This window comes from Trichosurus vulpecula, chromosome 2 (genome assembly GCF_011100635.1).
Source record: "Trichosurus vulpecula isolate mTriVul1 chromosome 2, mTriVul1.pri, whole genome shotgun sequence".
Lineage (NCBI taxonomy): Eukaryota > Metazoa > Chordata > Mammalia > Diprotodontia > Phalangeridae > Trichosurus > Trichosurus vulpecula.
The window spans coordinates 120,041,043-120,059,089 of NC_050574.1; the positions used below are offsets into that span (position 1 = coordinate 120,041,043).

Below are 18,047 nucleotides of genomic sequence, written 5' to 3' on the forward strand. Positions count from 1 at the left end.
GCTGGCAGTAAGCATATGGATAAGAGTTGAATGGAATGAGGTAAAGGGAAAGGTTATTAGAAGTGAAATCATAAATCCATAAAAATATTTAAAATTTCTACTGACTAGATATCAAAATTAATCAACAGTTCTTAATTAAATGTTTCTTCTAAGAATAGTAGAAAGAACACTGGACTGGGGCTCTACCACTAATCAGTCACAAGACCATCAACAGGTCACTTACTTCTCTGAGCATCGAGTCATCTCTAAAATGAAGGGATAGGACTAAATGATCATTAAAGTTTCTTTTAAGATTTAAAATTATGTGATCTATGAGATCAAGATATTGGGCTTTTGGCTATAACACACTATAGTTCTATAATTTTGTACTATGTGAAAGGCACCATGCTATATCAAATGCAGAAAAGTACAATGCATATCTTCTGCCCCTTGAGAACACAATTCCTCCTCAACTGTGCCGCAAGGGCTACTACATAAGGACACCACAAAGTTTTCAACATCTGTCAGACACTGTGTGAACAAACAGTTGGAAGAAGTTCATAGTTTTAACGTTGGCTCACACTCTATTCCTTTCAACGATGGTTTTGAGTATGTGTGATATGTTATTGTTTACTTTTACTTTTGGCTATATCAATAACTTCTCAAACTTTCTTGTTTGCTACATCATACCTTTGTGAAGCTGGGCTTTAGCAGATGCTGTGATAAAAAGCAAGCACTGCATGAAAATCAATGAGGAACAGGAAGTGAGGGTGGCGATGTTCAATGTGATTTCCAAGGTTTGAGAAGCTGAGCGGTGTTCAACAGATGCCCACATCCCAGTAGTAATTGTGTTTAAGAATGAAAGAAAAATATTATTTTACTTTCAATTTGTGTGCATTCTTTTTTCAAGGAGCTACTGAACTGTTAGGTCACAAATATTTATTAAGTTGTTTAGTTCCAAGCACTTAATAAATGAAACAGGCATTTCTTCTGGCCTAGGCGCACTGTAAAAAATTACTAAGACATTAAAGGGAACCAGAAACCAAGAAAGTTTGCGAATTTCTGCTCTAGGGACTTACTGTACAGAACAGAAGATAAAACATGCACACATAAGGCAACCTAAAAATATAAGACATCAAGTGGTGATCAGTTAACATTTACTGAGTACCTATATGCTAGGCACTGTTTCAAGTGCTAGGGATACAAGGAAAGTAAAAAGATGATCCTTGCTCTCAAGGGGCTTTCAGTCTGATGGGAGAGACAATATGCAAACAACAATGTATGCTCTATACAGGTTAAGCTGGAGATAATCAACAGAAAGAAGGCACTAGCATTAAAGAAGATTGGGAAAAATTTCCTGTAGAAGATGGGCTTTCAGCTAGGACTGGAAGTAAACCAGATAGGACAGAAGGCAGAGAAAATTCCAGGCATTCATTCATTCACTGACAGAGGCAGCAAGGTGTCACACAGTTGCTAAAGTGCTGAACTTGGAGTCTGGAAGACCTGAGTTCAAATCCTGACTCAAACACTTACTAGCTAGGTTGCTGTGGGCAAGTCACTAAATATCTCTAAGTCTCAGTTTCCCCATCTGGAAAATGAAGATAATAATTACACCTACCCCCAGGATTGTTGGGAGGAATAGCTGATAGCATATGGAAAGTGCTCCAAAAATCTTAAAGTGCTCTACATAAATGCTTGTTTGTTGTACTTGTTCTTACATGCAAAATACTATGTTAGCCCCTGGGGGAGTTAAAAAGTTTTGATAAGACTCAGTCCTTGCCTTTCATAGAGTTCATAGTCAAACAAGATATGACACAAGCACAGAGAACTAGAATGCTAAATATCACACGCTATAGATACATGGCATTGCAAACAAACTGCCATGTGAAGTCCTGAGAAGAAGGGTCCAAAGGGGTTAGGGAGGTATGATGTTAAAAAAATAAAAAGTGGCATTTTAGTTGAGCTTGAAAGGATGAGTAGGAATCCAGTAAGGAAAGAGAAGGAGGAAAAATATTCCCAGTACAGGGACAGGATAGTTTGAGCACTGAGGTAGGGCAGGGCACTAGATGTTTGGAGGGCAGCGGTAAGGGGTGGAAGGAAGTAGCAAAGCACAGAATGGATCAGTGATATTCCATTCAGCACACTTAGGTAGGGAATCTCAAGCTGGCATAGAAGTGTTGTTCTGAAATGGAAAATTCCATTCTCATAGATGAACATGATGAAGCCAGCAGTTCTAAACCTCAAAAGAAAAATGCACCAGGTTCAACCCAGAGAATAGTTGCTAAAGATAAAGAGTGTAGAAGCTAAGCACCACTGGGATTAGGTAGTGAGAGACAGAGAGAGAGAGAGAGAGTTAGTTCCTCTGGCATATTATTTCTGAGTTCACATATTTTTTTTTGCTTGAAATGAATCCTAGAAATGTACTCATTGTCTGAATTGTGTAGAAATGAGAGAAAAAAAGAAAAGAGGGAACAGATTTCAGAATTGGGCATCTGGTTATGATGAAAAGATGAAAAGACAGGGAATTAGGAATCTGGTGCAGCAGTTGTCTGAACTTAGGAAACTAAATCTCAGGGGTCAGAAGGTTTGGGGGCCTCATATTGGGGCTGAGAAATCTGGGAAGATTCAGAAATTAGTTAAGGAGAAAGCACTGGGACCTGGGGTAAGGATCTATGAATTTGGTTCCAAGAGGGAAGTAGAATCCCTGGGAAATTCAATTACACCATCAAGACCTAAGCGGGAAGAGTTGAATGCTTCAGAGAGGTGGGCCTTAGATGGGCCTTGAAGGAATCATGGGATTTAGATAAGCAGAGAGGAGACAGATAAATTAGCCCTATCCCACATGAGCTGACTTTAGAATCAGGTCATGGGATGGAATATTAAAAAAAAAAAAAGAAAGAAAGAAAAGAATGGCCAACTTTCAATCCTCTCAGTACCGTTTATTTCTGAAAGCCACAAACTTCCCAAAAGAGGGAAAGAGGGGGTAGAAAGACACTGAAAAATTAAACAAAATCAATACATAATGAGGTCTGGAAAATGTAATTATAGTTTTGAGAGAGTTCTTTCTTATTTTAAGAATGTATTTTTTCCCATAACACTCAAATATCACACACCCTCCTCTAAAGATACACAACTTCCCTTTGTTTGCAATTTTGAAATTATGTGCCAATATAGGAGAATGAAGTTTACAATCAATGCTAATGGTCAGTTCTGAGTTCCATGAGCAAAATACAACTCATATCAATTCTTCTAAGTAAACTGAATATACAAAATTCCAAAGCGAGAACCAATAATATGGGGATCATAGGATTTACATCTAGAACTTTACTCAGAGATCTATTAATCCAATTCTTGGATTTTACAAAGAGAAAATTGAAGTCCACACTTGAGTAACTTGCCCAACAATATCTATTAAGTAGCAGTCAATATTCAAACCCAGATCCTTTTACTTTAAATCCTGGGCCCTTTTATTATATAACAGCTAATTCTTTTCCCATAGTCTAAAATCTCCAACCTCTGGAATGTTCTGACTAATGTACCATGTATTTAATGGCAGTATGTGATGATACCGATTTGGCAAAATGTGAGACTATAGTTCAACTGCAGAAGATGCTTTACATACCCAAGTAGAAGGAAATGGAAGGAGAACTGGATTAGTAGTGAAATTGTGGGAGAGAGGAAAGGATAGGAAATTTCTACATCAAAAAATATTTTTAAAAGATTATAATGCCAAAATGAAATGTGGCATCCTTTTCCTCAGCAAATGTTGAACTACACAGATTATACAGAAGCTACTATAATCAACTCAAGAGTTACATGTTAAAAGTCATTACTTTTTCCGTACATATGCCATCTTGTCAATGAGAATGATGAAGGGTTTTGGAAACATGTCAAAAGAGATCTTACTGAAGGGACTAGGGATAGTGTCTAAAGAAGAGCACACTAAGGGGAGACAGAAGAGCTACTTTCAACATCTTAACATCTGTCATGATGAAGAGGGACCAGATTTGTTCTGCTTGGCAATGGAAGGCAAAAGTGGAAGAAAATGGAGAAGAAAGGGCAAAAGTTACACAGAAATAGATTTCAGTTCAATACCAGCACATACTTCCTAAGAACTAAAAGCTATCCAAAAATAGAATGGGCTGCCTCAAGGATGAGCTTCCTATTGCAAGAAGTTTTCAAATAGCCACTGGAGTGCTTGTCAGAGGTATCATGGACAGCACTCATGTTTCAAGTTGGAGTATAACGAGAAGAGCCTGAGATTCCATCCAACTCTAGGATTCTCTCTCCCAGTCCTCAGTACAGTAGGTGGTTTTACACGTTAGGAAAGCAAGAATGAAAATATTTCTGGCACTATTCAATTATAAGCTCCATTACAGCAGAAAGGCAGCTTATTTAATTTTATTTAGGTTCTTCCCAGAGTCTAACATGGGACTTCACTGATAAATGTCTACCAAATTGAATTGCTAGGAAACAATAAAAAGTCACAAACATCTGCCTGGCCAGAATCCACATTTTCATTATTTTCTCAGATGGTCACTTATGGTAAGGCCCAATCAGCATCTCCTGCCTGGTCTATTGGTCAGACTTTTATGTATCTCCTAAGTGTAGAGGTAAGCTTAGCACTGATTAAAGCTGGAGGCTTCTTGAAAGAGCCCCTGAGTAGAAAAAACACACTGGACCACCTCTGCTTATGTAGCTGCCTATTTGGGAGTCTCAAGGGAAACCCCTTTGGAGATGGTCCTAGCTCACCAAGCTTAATACCTTTCTTTATGTTGTTTACACAATTATTGGAGTCTTCCTTTGACCTGCCTTTCCAGGGTCACTGACTTCTGCTTCAACTCTTGATACTAGTCAGCCTCCCCATCAGGACTCACTGCTTGCTACCATTATGCCAACAGCTCCAGCACACCAAACCTTCATCTCTAAGCACTCCCTGAATTCTATACTGACCATGCTTTTGCTGAATGCTTCACAAACAAACCCAAGGTCCCAAACTTTCTTTGCCCTGCTGCCAGGTGGTTGGTCCTAGATCCAGACAGATCCCCAAATGCCACAAAATGCCTAAGTCCACATCCTTGAAGACTCTCAGGCATCCCACACTTGGAGCAGTATACCACAGCAGGTCAAAGTGAACACCACCCAAGGCCCTCCTTCTAGTCTTATTTACTTTTCATTCTTTATTCTCTTGACCAAAGGAAGACTCAGGATTCTCTGCATGAGAAAATGCCCTAAACATACATTTTTCTTGCTAGTATGAGAAAGAAGCAAGAGATTTTAGAGGCAGAAGGGACCTCAGAGATCACCTATTTTAACTCTTTCCTTTTATAGATGAGGAAATCAAGAGCCCAAGAAGCAAAAAGACTTGGTCAAGGCTACAGAGGTGGTAAAGCCCAGGTCTCTATCATCTTCTCATGTATTCCTATCTGGCTCAAGGCTAATCTCCCATTAGTAGTTCTCTTATTTAGAGAATATTAAGATTACCGCATCATAGAAAACTGGAGTACTGACAGTAGGTCAGCCTAATGTGAGTGCTCCCAAGACATCTCAGACCCACGTTTTGCAAGTATAAACCCCTATCATAAAAGGAAGATACGAGCTCTCTTGCTCTCTAATCAGTCTAGTCTTGTTCAATAATACTCACATTTCCACAGTGTTTTCCCCATAAACCACGTGAGGCAGGTAAATGAAATAGTATTACTCCCATTTTACATGTGAGCATACTGAAGCTCAGAGAGGTGAAATGACTTTGGCAGAGTCACGAAGTTAGTGTCAGAATCAAGATTCAAACTCTGAGTCCTGTCATCTTAGTTAAGTGATCTTAAGCAAGGCCATATACATAAATACACCTCTATTTCTTCATCCATAAAGTGAGGATAACAATCCCTGCTCTTCCTAATTCAAAGAATTATAGTTTTAAAGATAAGGAAACTGAGAACCAAAGGAAAAAGGATTTGCCCAAGATCACATAATGTAAGTTTAGTAGACCCTCAAAAAATTGCTGTGAGAATAAAATCGAATAATACATCTGAAAGCTCTTTATATGAGCACTACTCTAGTATAAGGTACTATCATCTAAGCCAATTGGTTTGATAGCCCACTTTGCTGGAATACATCTGCTGCCTATAATTCAGAATACCTGTGCACTCTTCTGCAGAGTGAAGAATTATCTGAGGCAGATTTCAAAAGTGGGAGATCTGGGTTATGTTCTAGAGGGCTTATGATCCGATGAAAAATAATGGGGAAAAACAATCTCAAAGAAGTAATCTATTACAGAATCACAACGTCAGGGCTAGAAGGTGCTTCAGAGACCACAGTCCACCACCTTCAGTTTACAGGTGGAGAAAATGAGGCCAAAGAAAAGGTAACACAGGTGCCAAAAGAGGATAAATTGGAGATAATCAGCAGAGGGAAGGTACTAGCATTAAGGGGGACTGAAAAGGCTTCTTGCAAAAGGTGGGATTTTAGCCAGGACCTGAAGGAAGACAGGAAAGCCAGAAGGCAGGGATGAAGATGGAGAGAATTCCAGGTATGGGGCACAACCAATAAAAAAGCAAAGGGTTAGGAGATGGAGTGTCATGTTCAAGAACAGCAAGGAGGTCAATGTCACCACACTGTGTAAGAAGCCTGGAAAGGTGGGAAGGAGTGAAGTTATGAAGGGCTTTAAAAGCCAAACAGCTGACAATAAGAATGTAATTTCTAAATACCAGCATATAACAAAGTCCAGAAGATACTTGATGGATTATCGAAATTCTATTATATATCACATAAAGTAAGCACACACCTAACTGCAGCTGGGAATAGGTGATATATAGTGGGGCCAGGGAGAGTAATTCCTGGAAGACTTCATATTCCAGAAACTACTCAGCAATGGTTTGGAAAAGAGAAGGGGGGAAGACCCGATGGGGTTGAAAATGATGTCTCAAAGAGAAATAAGAATGAGTAGAGTGAAGCAGATCCAGAAAGTCCCATTTTCCAGAGTGATTTAAGTCTTACAAAGCACATTTCTTCCATTGCCGCCACTATGAAGTAGGCAGTGGAAGAATTCTTCTTCTTATTTTACAGATGAGGAATGATGCAACTTGCTCATAGAAGCACAAAGTGTTAGGGCTAAGATTCGATTCCAGTTCTTCTGACTCCACCGACAGTGCACTTCTCACTAAACCATTAGGATTACATAATGCAAAGCTGGAAGGAATCTTAGAGATCATCTAATCCAGTGGTGTCAAACTCAAATAGAAATGGTAGCCATTCATCTGTACATAAGGATCCTTGCAGGCCACATATTGACTTAGTTTTAACATGGAATATTATCTATGTCTTATTATATTTTATTTATTTTGTTAAACATTGTCCCAATTACATTTTCATCTGATTTGAGGTATACTCCAGAGTGTTGTGGGCCATACGTTTGACACTTTTGTTCTAGTCCAAAAGAGTGGAAGTGACTGCCCAAGGCAAATGGCAGAGCTGGGATTCAAACTCAATTTCCAGACTCTAAGCTTAGTGTCATTTTTCTACTACATCACTGCATACCTGGAGCAGAGGATCTAAGCATGGGCACAGTAGAGCTGGGAGGATTTTGGTAATTGGCAGACTTGAATAAGGAGTGAGAAGCTGGTGAAGGGCTTTAAGGTTCTGATTAGGAGTTTAATTTGATTCAAGAGACAAGCTGGAGTCAATACAGACTTCCGACATTTTAAGAAGTGTACATTTCTATGTAGCTTAGTCAAACATTTTCCTCCCTCACTCCTCACCCATGGTCAGGTTTATCCCTCCTCAGATCCAGGAATAAGGATTTCAAATAGCATTAGACTCTATTTATTCATGTTCTTCTCTTTAACTATCCAAAACAGGCAGGAAAACAGATTTATCACTAATCACTTGCGAATCATGACTGTAAACAGATGGGAAATATCTGTCAAAAATATGGCCTAAAATTTCATAGTTTCTTGACAAGTATTATCATGCAGGACAGGAAAAAAAGTTTTATTAAGTTCACGATACGTCCCATGGATTATTTCTAGCTCTGTGACCTTGAGTTAGTCCGTTCCCTTCTCTGGGATGTCATTTCATCATTTGTAATGAGGAGTAAACTAGATGATCTCTTAAAGTTCCTTTCCAACTCTTAACACTCTATGATCTTGCCTCTTATCAAACACTAAGACATGCTGAAGAGATTGAGCTCTCTCTGTTCCCGCCCCAAAACCTCTAAGAAATAGTTTTAAATATTTAGGTTAAAAACTATGATAATAGTAAGATAAAGGCTAAGACCAATTTACACTGTGGGACAAGAGGCCAGGACTAGGAGACAGGAAACCTGGGTTCTAATCCTGTCTCTGCCATTAAATTGTAATATTACCTTGAGTAAATCTCTGAGTCTCAGTTTCCCATCTGTAAAATGAAGAGGTTGGACTCAGTAAATTACCTCCTAGTTCTATCAATCTATGAATTCAGCTCAATTCAGTTAGTTGACAAGAATATATTAAAGGCTTATTATGTGCCAGGCACTGCACTAAGCATTATGGGGAGCAAAAAAAAAAAAAAAACAAACCAAAACCTGTTCCTGCCCTCAAGGAGTTTCCATTTCTCTGGAAGCCAGTCATCAAGTCACTCTCAGGCTAATGGTTTAATGGAAAGACTGGATAAGTAGTCCAAAGACCTAGGTTCTAGTCCTAGCTCAAGCAGGGAGTCATAAGGCCAATAGAATAACAGCAGCTCATTTTGGTGGCCATTAGAGATTCACAGAAGGCGTTCCTCCAAAGGGATGGATCGATCATGCCAACTTTTCTATCTCCACTGAACCAGGAAGTAAAATGAGGTTCAGTGAAAGGGCATGACTGGCCCATGGTCAGACAGCTCCCAAGGCAGACTCTTAGCAATGCTCTGTCACCTCCTTTCTCTGAAATGGAGTCTCATCTTTAAATGGAGGAGGATGGACTAAATGCTCTCCATGGTTTTTTTAACCACCTTTAATATTGTATGCATTTATTTTGAGTAGTAAAAGCCAATTTTGTTTATCATCTAGCACTTTAAAAAAACTATGCAAGCGGTTTTCATTAGTATGCACAGCAGTACTTCATTTTGGTTTTCACAAGCTTTTGAGGAGAGGGAAAGCAGTAATCCCACTTTATAGCTGAGGAAGCTGAAGGTCACTATGACTAAGAAAAGAAAAGGAGAAATTAGACGTGAAATAGCTCTTACCTTGGGAGCTTTGGGAGGATTCAGTAGAAGAGGAGCTACTGTCTGTGTAGTTCTGTGGTTCTTCTTTCACCTCCTGAACAGACGCAGCCCCGGCCTCAGCAACCCTGGAGGCTTGCTGTAAGGTTTCTGTTACAAGCTGTCTTGTTTGCTCACTAACAACTGTGGCTTGAAATGTCACTGGTTTTGGTTTGATGAGAACCTGGAAGAAAGGTAAAAATCTGTCCAGTTGCAATTTTAGAGCCATTTAAAGAGCTAAACTCATATTTAAGAAGTCTGAGCTTGCCTTGAATTTTTTTTTGACATTTATCAAAAACAATATAAACTATGTACCTAATGTATTTTGTGCATAATTCATACAAAACTATGAAAATGTAACTTATTCTATATTTCAAATATAGAAACCCATGTTCAGCTTACCAAGTATCACATCTCTTATAAAAAAATAAAGCCAAGATTCCCAAAAGCATGCTCAAGGAACAAGATTTAGTCTTAAATTGAAAAGGGTTAGTTTTAAGCCAAGCAGGATATGGAACCAATACATCAACAGAAACCCAACAAACAGAAGAATTATTACAATTTGTACCTATCATCCATCCAGTATGAAAACATTCATAGTAAACAGAAAGGGAGAATAGACATTTGGGCTGTAGCCAACCTAGTGCAGGAGAGCAGTGAGCTGGTAGTAAGCAAGACTAAAAGCCTAGAGCCTACTCCTTTTGGCTGAGTCATGATCATTTTCTTGACAAGTCTCGCAGCAGTGATGAGAGATGGTTTTGCTTCTCCAGAGTTCACACTTGGATGTGATTCTCCCACTAACTGCTATGTGACCAAGGGCCAGTCAGATCTCTTCTCTGAGCCCTTTTCCTTATATGTCAAATGTGACAAGGTTGGATGATCCCTGACAGCTATGTTACAATGTTCAATGTTCCAAGATCTCTGCTTGTACCAACACAGCATTTCATAAGATTCCTTCTATCTATAACATTCTTTGTTCTAAGGTCCCTTCTAGTTCTAGGCTTCTAATGTTCTAACATCACTTTCTAGTTCTAACATTCTATGTTCTTTTTCCTAATAGTATATGTTCAAATAGTATATGAATATAAAGATTAAATACCAGAAGGAATAAGTAACCAGAAGACTTAGAAGATCAGGAAGAAAATTTTATGTAATTTTGGGAAAATAATGGGATATTTGTAAATTTCATGACAAGGATGGGCGTGTCACTTTTCAATCAAATGAGATTAGACAAACATCTTGGGAAGGAGAGGGACAAAATTTAGAACTCAAAATTTTATTAAAAAATGAATGTTAAAAATTGTCATTAAATGTAATTGGAAAAAACAAAAATAGTCCTTAAAAAGTACTCTTTAAAATATTCTTTAAAAAACAAAATACTCTTTAAAAGAAAAGAAATAAATGAGAAGACAAGAAAATATACATTAAAAATTAAGTATGGGGAAAAAAACATACAAACATACAAATGGCAACATACAAAAAAGTTACAAAACTGAAAATACTCTTTAATCCAGCAATCCTACTTCTTGGACTATAGCCTAAAGATGTTACTGTGGGAGGAAAAAGGACCTATCGCTACCAAAATATCTGTACTTGTTTTATTTTTAAAAGTTGAAAAATTCAATCAACCTACATGATGAACAATTGGTGAGTGACTGAATAAACTGTAGTACTTAAATGTTAATGGAAAACTAAGTGGCTTTAAAAAAAAAAAACAATCATGAATACAAAGACATATGAACATATGTAAACTGATGCAAAGCAAGGACAGCTGAATTCAAAGTACATATCCATACATACACCCACCCAGACATCGACCCACCCACATTCCAATGAATCAGAATGGCAACAAATCTACAAATACACAGCTAGAATTAGAAGAGAATTTAGTTTTAATTAATTAGAAGAGAAACACTCAGACTGTGATTGTTATTATTTTATTAAATTCTAGAGGAAGGGGACTGGACCTATGATTTCATTGCCATAGGAAATTTCGGTGAAGAAATTCCTTTTGCTAATGAAGGCTGGCACCTTCTCTGCCACTTAGGGTCTTAGAGAGTGGCCTAGAGCCCTGAGACGGTTAAGCAATCTGTCCTGGGTCACACAGCTAGTACATATGTGACACAGAACTTGATCCCAAGTCTTCCTAACTTCAAGGCTGGCTCGTGTGTGAACATGGACACATGCATAGGCCCAGACGGAAATATATGTATGTGTAAATATTTATACACACATCCAAATACGTATATGTACACATGGGTAGATATGAAATTACTATGTATAGAACGTGTATATACATGTCCACACAGGCACACATATTATGTGTACATATAAATATATATTAGATAATTATTTTTCTCATTTTTTTCAAGTAAAAATATAAAGAGCTGAGATTTGGGTTCACATGCATAATCTATTTACAAGTGTTGAGAACAGCTAGTGTTACCCAAAGATTCATAAACTATAAAGTGCTATGTAAATGTCACTGGCTATGCTTCTCTTGACCCAGTTCAGATATTATTCTTCTCAAATTTGCATTTGAAACTTTCCAGGTATCTTGAAATCAGTTTTAGACATTTGGCAAAATTTGTATTCATTAATATGCCTTCCTTTAAAAAGAAAAAGTACCATCCTCTAATGTAGTGAAGGGACTTGCTTCAATTACTGGCCAAACAGCTGATGGTGTGTCTGTCAGGGGAGGATCAGCCTAGCTCTGTGAAGAAAGGATAACCACTGGTAGGTGAACTGACAGTGCATATATCTGGTCACAGCAACCCAGAATGACTATCTAGAAAGACTGTGGAGAGGAGATTAGCATCTGTTGAAGTAATACTCATACTGATAAAATCATGGTTATTTTGATGAAGTAAGGATACACCAGAAGTCAAATTAAGATGCAAAGAATTTACTTTTGGGGTGCTGAAGATCTATACTCTCATCACCACCAGCCCAGCCTCTAGCAAAGCTAGTTCCAATGGGATAAGACTCCTTCCCCTTTTCCAGTCAATGGCACATCCCTGAAAACACAAATCTCTAAAGATATGTTGGCCAATCTAAAGGGCTGAGACATACCAGCCTTAAGAAAATAAATAATTATATATAGATTTTAGTGGGCCCAGCCACAATTTAAAGTAATTTGTTTTTATTTTAGAGAGAAGACTCAGAACTGGAAAGGATCTTAGAGATCATTTAGCTCAACCTGTTCACTTTACAGATGAGGAAACTAAGGCACAGAAAAGCAAATGGTTCAATATTACAAAGCATTGGACCCAGAATTAGAACTGCAATGTCCTGATGATAAATCCAGTGCTCTTTTCACTATGATACAGATGTTAGAATACTGGATATAGTGGAAACTTTTGAGTTCTTGGATATCTCTGACCTCAAAAGAGAAAATATTGAAATGAAATCATAGTATTTGACCCATATACCTGTGTTTTGCCTTGCTGCCCATAAACAATTTTTGTTGGGATGATTTTAGCTGCTGGCTGAACTGTAGAGCCTATTCCTTTTGGCTGAGTCACGATCATTTTCGTGATGGGTCTCGTAGCAGTGATGATAGCTGGTTTTGCTCCCGCTGGCACTGCCTGAATGGTCTTTTCTCCCTAAAGCAAAGCCGAAGTTTGCATATTAGATTTGAACCTTTATAGGGGAAGCAAGGGAAAAGACAAAATGTTATGAGGCACAGTGCAATGTTTTACACTGACATTAAAGGCTTTCCATAATCTGGTCCCAACCTACCTGTTTAGCCTTTATTTCACACAGTTCCTTGCCATGTGCTATATAATATCCAGTTTGGCTGATGATTAATCCTCGGGAACAGGATCTGGACCACATCTATCTTTGTATAGCCAGGGCTTAGCATAGGATCTTGCACGTAGTAGGTGCTCAAAAATGTTTAATGAGTTGAATTGAATTTGAATTGAATCAGAGCTTTTGAGGTGTTCACAGAATCAGAGCATTGTTGGAACAGACCTCAGAAGGTATCTAGGATCCCTTGCCACCCCACCAATTTGCACAGGTATCCCTTTTACAGCATCTCCAACAAGTGGTCATCCAGCCTCTACCTGAAGACCTCTGGTGAAGTGAGCCTGCTCCACATTTGGACAACTCTGTTAAGATGTATTGCCTCACATTGAGTCAGTCTTCCTCTCTGTAACTCCCACCCATTGCTCGTAGTCCTGTCCTGTGGAGCCAATCAAGACAACTCTAATCAGTTTTCCACAGGACAGTCCTTCAAATGCTTGAAGACAGCTACCATGTCTCCCTTAAGTTGTCTCTTCTCCAGATCAAACATTCCCAGTTCCTTCAACTGATTTTTCTATGTTACGGTCTTGAGTCCCTTGATCACCCAGTCACCTTTCTCAGGATATACTCTAGTTTATCAATGTTTTTCTAAAGCACTAGGACCAACAATGTTCTACACATACTTCTACAAATTTTGCCTCATTTCTAACCCAGACCTTTGCTCACGTCACTCCCCATACCCAACGTCTTAGCTCCATTTCAACCTGTTGAAATCTTACCCCTCTGCTTGAATACTACCTTTTCAATGGAGACCTTCCTAATTCCTTTGGAGCACTCCCTCTCTCCTAAAGACTTCCTGCATCTTGCTTGCATATTTATTATATACTCCTAGATTGTTCTGAATGACAGCAGTTTTGCACATAAAATCTCATCTACTAAAATGTAAGCTCCTTAAGGGCAGAGGCTCTCTCAGACTGACCTTTGCATCTTTGCATCCCAGCACCAAGGTATAGGCCTTGCATATAATAGGCACTCAGCCATTTGTTGGAAGTTGAATGAATAAACATTCAAGATAAGAGGATCTTGTTAGAAAGGACCTTATTATTGATAACTACTCATATCTGTAGAGCTCTAAGGTTTATAGAGCACTTTCTTCTTAACCCTTATAGCAATGCAGTAGAAAAAGCACTGATTAGAGTCAGGAGATCTGGGTATAATGCCCAGCTCTGCACTTCCTAACTGTGGAGTGTTGGCCAAGTACCTTCACTTCTCTAAGATCATGTCCTCATCCCTAAAGTGAAAACTGGATCAGGTGACTTACGTCCATGGTCATGTCTAGCTCTAAATCTTAGGATATTAGGATATCTAATCCAATCCCTATGCAAGGAAAGAATCTTTCAACCTCTGATATTCTTCCTTTATTTGGATGATAGAATATAAGCTTCCTGGAGACAGGGACAGCTTCATTAGTGTATTCGTATCCCCAGTGGCTAGCACAATACACAATAATATACATATACTAATATATGTAAATCTCTTTGCAGACCTCAAAGCATTATACAGGCTATCTCAGAAATCTCAGTGTAATATTAAGCTATTAAAGTTACTAAAGCTTAAAACTACACTAAAATTTCTGGGGTACCCAGTATAGTGCAAAGAGATATAGATATAAAAAATTTCATTTGATCGTCACAACTACCTTGTGAATTAGATGCCGTTATAATTTCCATTTTAATGACATTTAATGACATTTTAATGACCTAAGTCTAAAGAAGTTAGGTGACTTGTCCAGGATTACACAACTAGTAAGCATCTGAAGCAGGATTTGAACTGATTCCAAGTCTGGTACACTATCCACTCGGGACCCCGTATGGGGTCACAACCACCGTTTAAGAAGTGCTGAAGGTTGTGACTAGGAAAAGTATAAGAGGCCCAACACCACACTACCTACCTGTTCATTTTTAAGATACTTAATAAATGCTTGTTTTGGATGGATGGATGGATTTGAATGGATGAATTCATAATAAGAGTATTAATCCCTCACATTCATGTAACACTTGACAGTTTTCAGAATAGCTGTATATGCACTGACTCATTTGATCCACACCATGACACTATTAGACAAGCTGGGCAAGTGCTATTATCCCCATTTAAGAGACGAAGAAGCTGGAGCTGAAAGAGGTTAAACTATGTGCCCACATCCCCAGAGCTAATAAATGGCAAAGCTAGAACGACAACTCAGGTTTTCTGTGCTATTCTATTTCCCCACACTGAAAGGAATCACATTATATAACATGCCTAAGTGACATGTCCAAAATTATCCATAGCCCAATTAATAGGCTCAATTTAATATAAAAAGAAATAAAACAAATTCCTCACTTTCTCATTAGTAATTAAAATACAATGCACAATATACTATACAACATGCCAGTAATAAAGAGTATTGGACACCAACCAAATCCCTGCCTAAATGTTCCCCACACAAGGGGAAAATACAATGAATAGATAGTTATTATTGGAGTGCTACAGTGAAGGAAGGAAACAAGCATTTGTTAAGCACCTGTCATGTGTCAGGCACCGTACTAAGTGCTTAACAAATAACGACAGCTAATAATAGTAATACTAACATCTAACATTTATTTAGTGCTTATTATGTCCCAGGGAGTGTGCTGAGCATTTTACAATTATCTCATATGAGCCTCACAACAACCCTGTGAGGTAAGTGCTATTATTATCCCCATTTTACTGGTGAGGAAATGGAGGCAGGCAGAGGTGAAGTGACTTGCCCAGGGTCACAAAGCTAGGAAGTGTCTGAGCTTGGATTTGAATTCAGGTCTTCCTGACTCCAGGTCTGATATTTTATCTACTGTGCCACCTAGTGGCTTCTAATGACCAGCAAATCACATCACTGTAACACTTGAAAGTATATAGTGTTTTTCTCATAATATTCCTGAAGAAGGTAGTGCATTTTTTATCTTTGTAAACAGAGGAAGAAACTGAGGCCTGAGCTGGGGTCTGAACCTCAGTCTCCTGGCTCTATGTGTAGTGCCCTTTCCACTACATCCCCTGCCTCTCTAAGTCTCTAGAGGTGATTGAATTGAATCTAGAGTTCATGAATAGAGCAGGATATCCTTCCAGCTCTTTTGAGGCCACATAAAATCATAATGAGCTGTAAGTGAGCTATCTGGATAGAAGAGAGTAGGAAAAAAACAAAAACAGGAGCTGATGGATAACTGTCCTTTCAGGTTAGAACCCTGGAAGGAGGAGTCCAAGGGAGAACTCAAGGTGCTTCCTTTGTGTGACTGCTGGGGTGTCACCAGCACCTTCTAAGTCTGACAGTTAAAGAGTTTACCACTATCCTCTTGTCATCATTTTCCTCTTCATGGACCAAAGCCAAGTGTGTTTCAATGTTATGCACAGCTTCAATGACATTCCTTAGAATTCAGTTAAGAAAATCATACCAAACTAGTTACCTGAAATTTTAAAGACCTGAAAAATGTGAAATCACAAATCATGTTTGTCTTTGTCTTGTTTACTTTGTCTTAACTTTTGCCTTCACTTTTTTACTTTCTTCTTTGTTTTTAACCTGCAAACATGGGAACTAAAATTGCTGTTTTGATAAAATTTGTTAAGATCCCTGAATGAACTGGCATAAAGCCAATAAATATCAGAGGATATTTATTAAATAGAAGATTTAAAAGTAAGAAATGACATTAAGAGGTCAGCTGGCCCAAACATCCAAATTTAAAGAGGGAAAAAACTGAGGCCAAGAAAGGGCCTGGAGATTTGCCCAAAGTCATAGGAATAATTAGTGGTAGATGTGGAACCAGAACTCTGGTTTCCAAACTCCCACTAGAATGTTCTTTCCACTACACCATGCTGCAGGATTAAAGGTTAACAAAAACAATGTGCTTGAGCATGAGGCTCAAAAGCACTGACTGGGTGCTAGAGTTATTTTAAAAAAATACAAAAAGTTTTTGCTATGCATTTCCACCCCCAACCTCCAACCTCTCCCTCACACATACACATACATACATAGAACAATCTTTATAGAAACAGCTTTGGGCAAATATGATATAGTCCGTATTTAGATATCTATTCATTTACAGATGAGTACACTTACCTATTTATGGTCGGGGGTGGGGTGGGGGGTGTCTCGCTCAAATATGGAGAGTCGTTTACAACCACTCAAAGCCAACTTGCAGGATGTTCAGTGGAAAGCCTGTTACACATGGATGCTACTCCTGTCCCTCCCAGGTCATTTGTTAAATAAGTATTCCTAGTACAGCAGCTTATTAGTACGGCTATCAAGTGGCTACTATGGATAGGAATACTATGAATGGAAATCACACAACTCATAAAGAACCCCCAGATCTACGGGGCCCCCCATATCCTGGTGGAGTCATGGGAACCAGGGACCAAGCCTCACATTACAAATGTCTGGATCCATATAACTACAAAAGTTTCATTATATTAGGCTATAAGCAACTTGTTATCAGGGCCTGTGTCAAATGTATCTTTCTAATCCCCCTGCACCAACAGGCCCTATGTGCACACAGTAGGGGCTCAGTCACTGTTTGTAGAATGAAGGAATGAGTGTTTTGTTAAGCATCCCTCCTAGACTGCTTTAAATTTTCCAAAAGGGTTGATGCATTTCCTCAAGTGCTCAACTGATCCAGAGAAACACAGACTTGGCAGGGATCTCACAGGGATGTGTAGCATAACTTCTACCTGAGCAGTTCACTCTACATTCTCTACAGTAATAAGCCAGCTTCCACCATAAGGCATCCAGGGATGGGGAAACTCTACCTTTCGAGGCAGGCCATTCCATTTTAGGACAGTTATAATTGTGAACAAGTTTTTCTTTTATCATATTAAGTAGAAATCTCTTGGCAACTTCCATCTACTGCTCCTAATTTTGCTTTCTAGAGCCAGGTAGGACAAATCTAATCCCTCTGCTGCATGAAAGCCGTCCAACTACTTGACAGTGATCATGTCTTCCCTAAGTCTTCTCTTCTCCAGGATAAACATCCTTAGTTCCTTCATTGCTCCTCTTACAATGTTGGTTTTCCAGTCCCCTATCCATCCTGGTCACCTTCTTC

General features: G+C 38.7%; 1 protein-coding gene across 6 annotated transcripts in view; it reads right to left on the bottom strand.

Moving 5' to 3' along the window:
• EMSY (EMSY transcriptional repressor, BRCA2 interacting) overlaps nucleotides 1-18,047 on the bottom strand; it is a 91,447-nt gene that overhangs the window by 18,215 nt on the left and 55,185 nt on the right. For all 6 annotated transcript variants that reach the window (XM_036745188.1, XM_036745187.1, XM_036745186.1 and 3 more), the window contains 2 exons: nucleotides 12,630-12,803; nucleotides 9,184-9,382 (listed from right to left, as the gene is read on the bottom strand). In XM_036745188.1, the coding sequence (XP_036601083.1) occupies nucleotides 9,184-9,382; nucleotides 12,630-12,803 (373 nt within the window). The remainder of the gene's footprint in view (nucleotides 1-9,183; nucleotides 9,383-12,629; nucleotides 12,804-18,047) is intronic.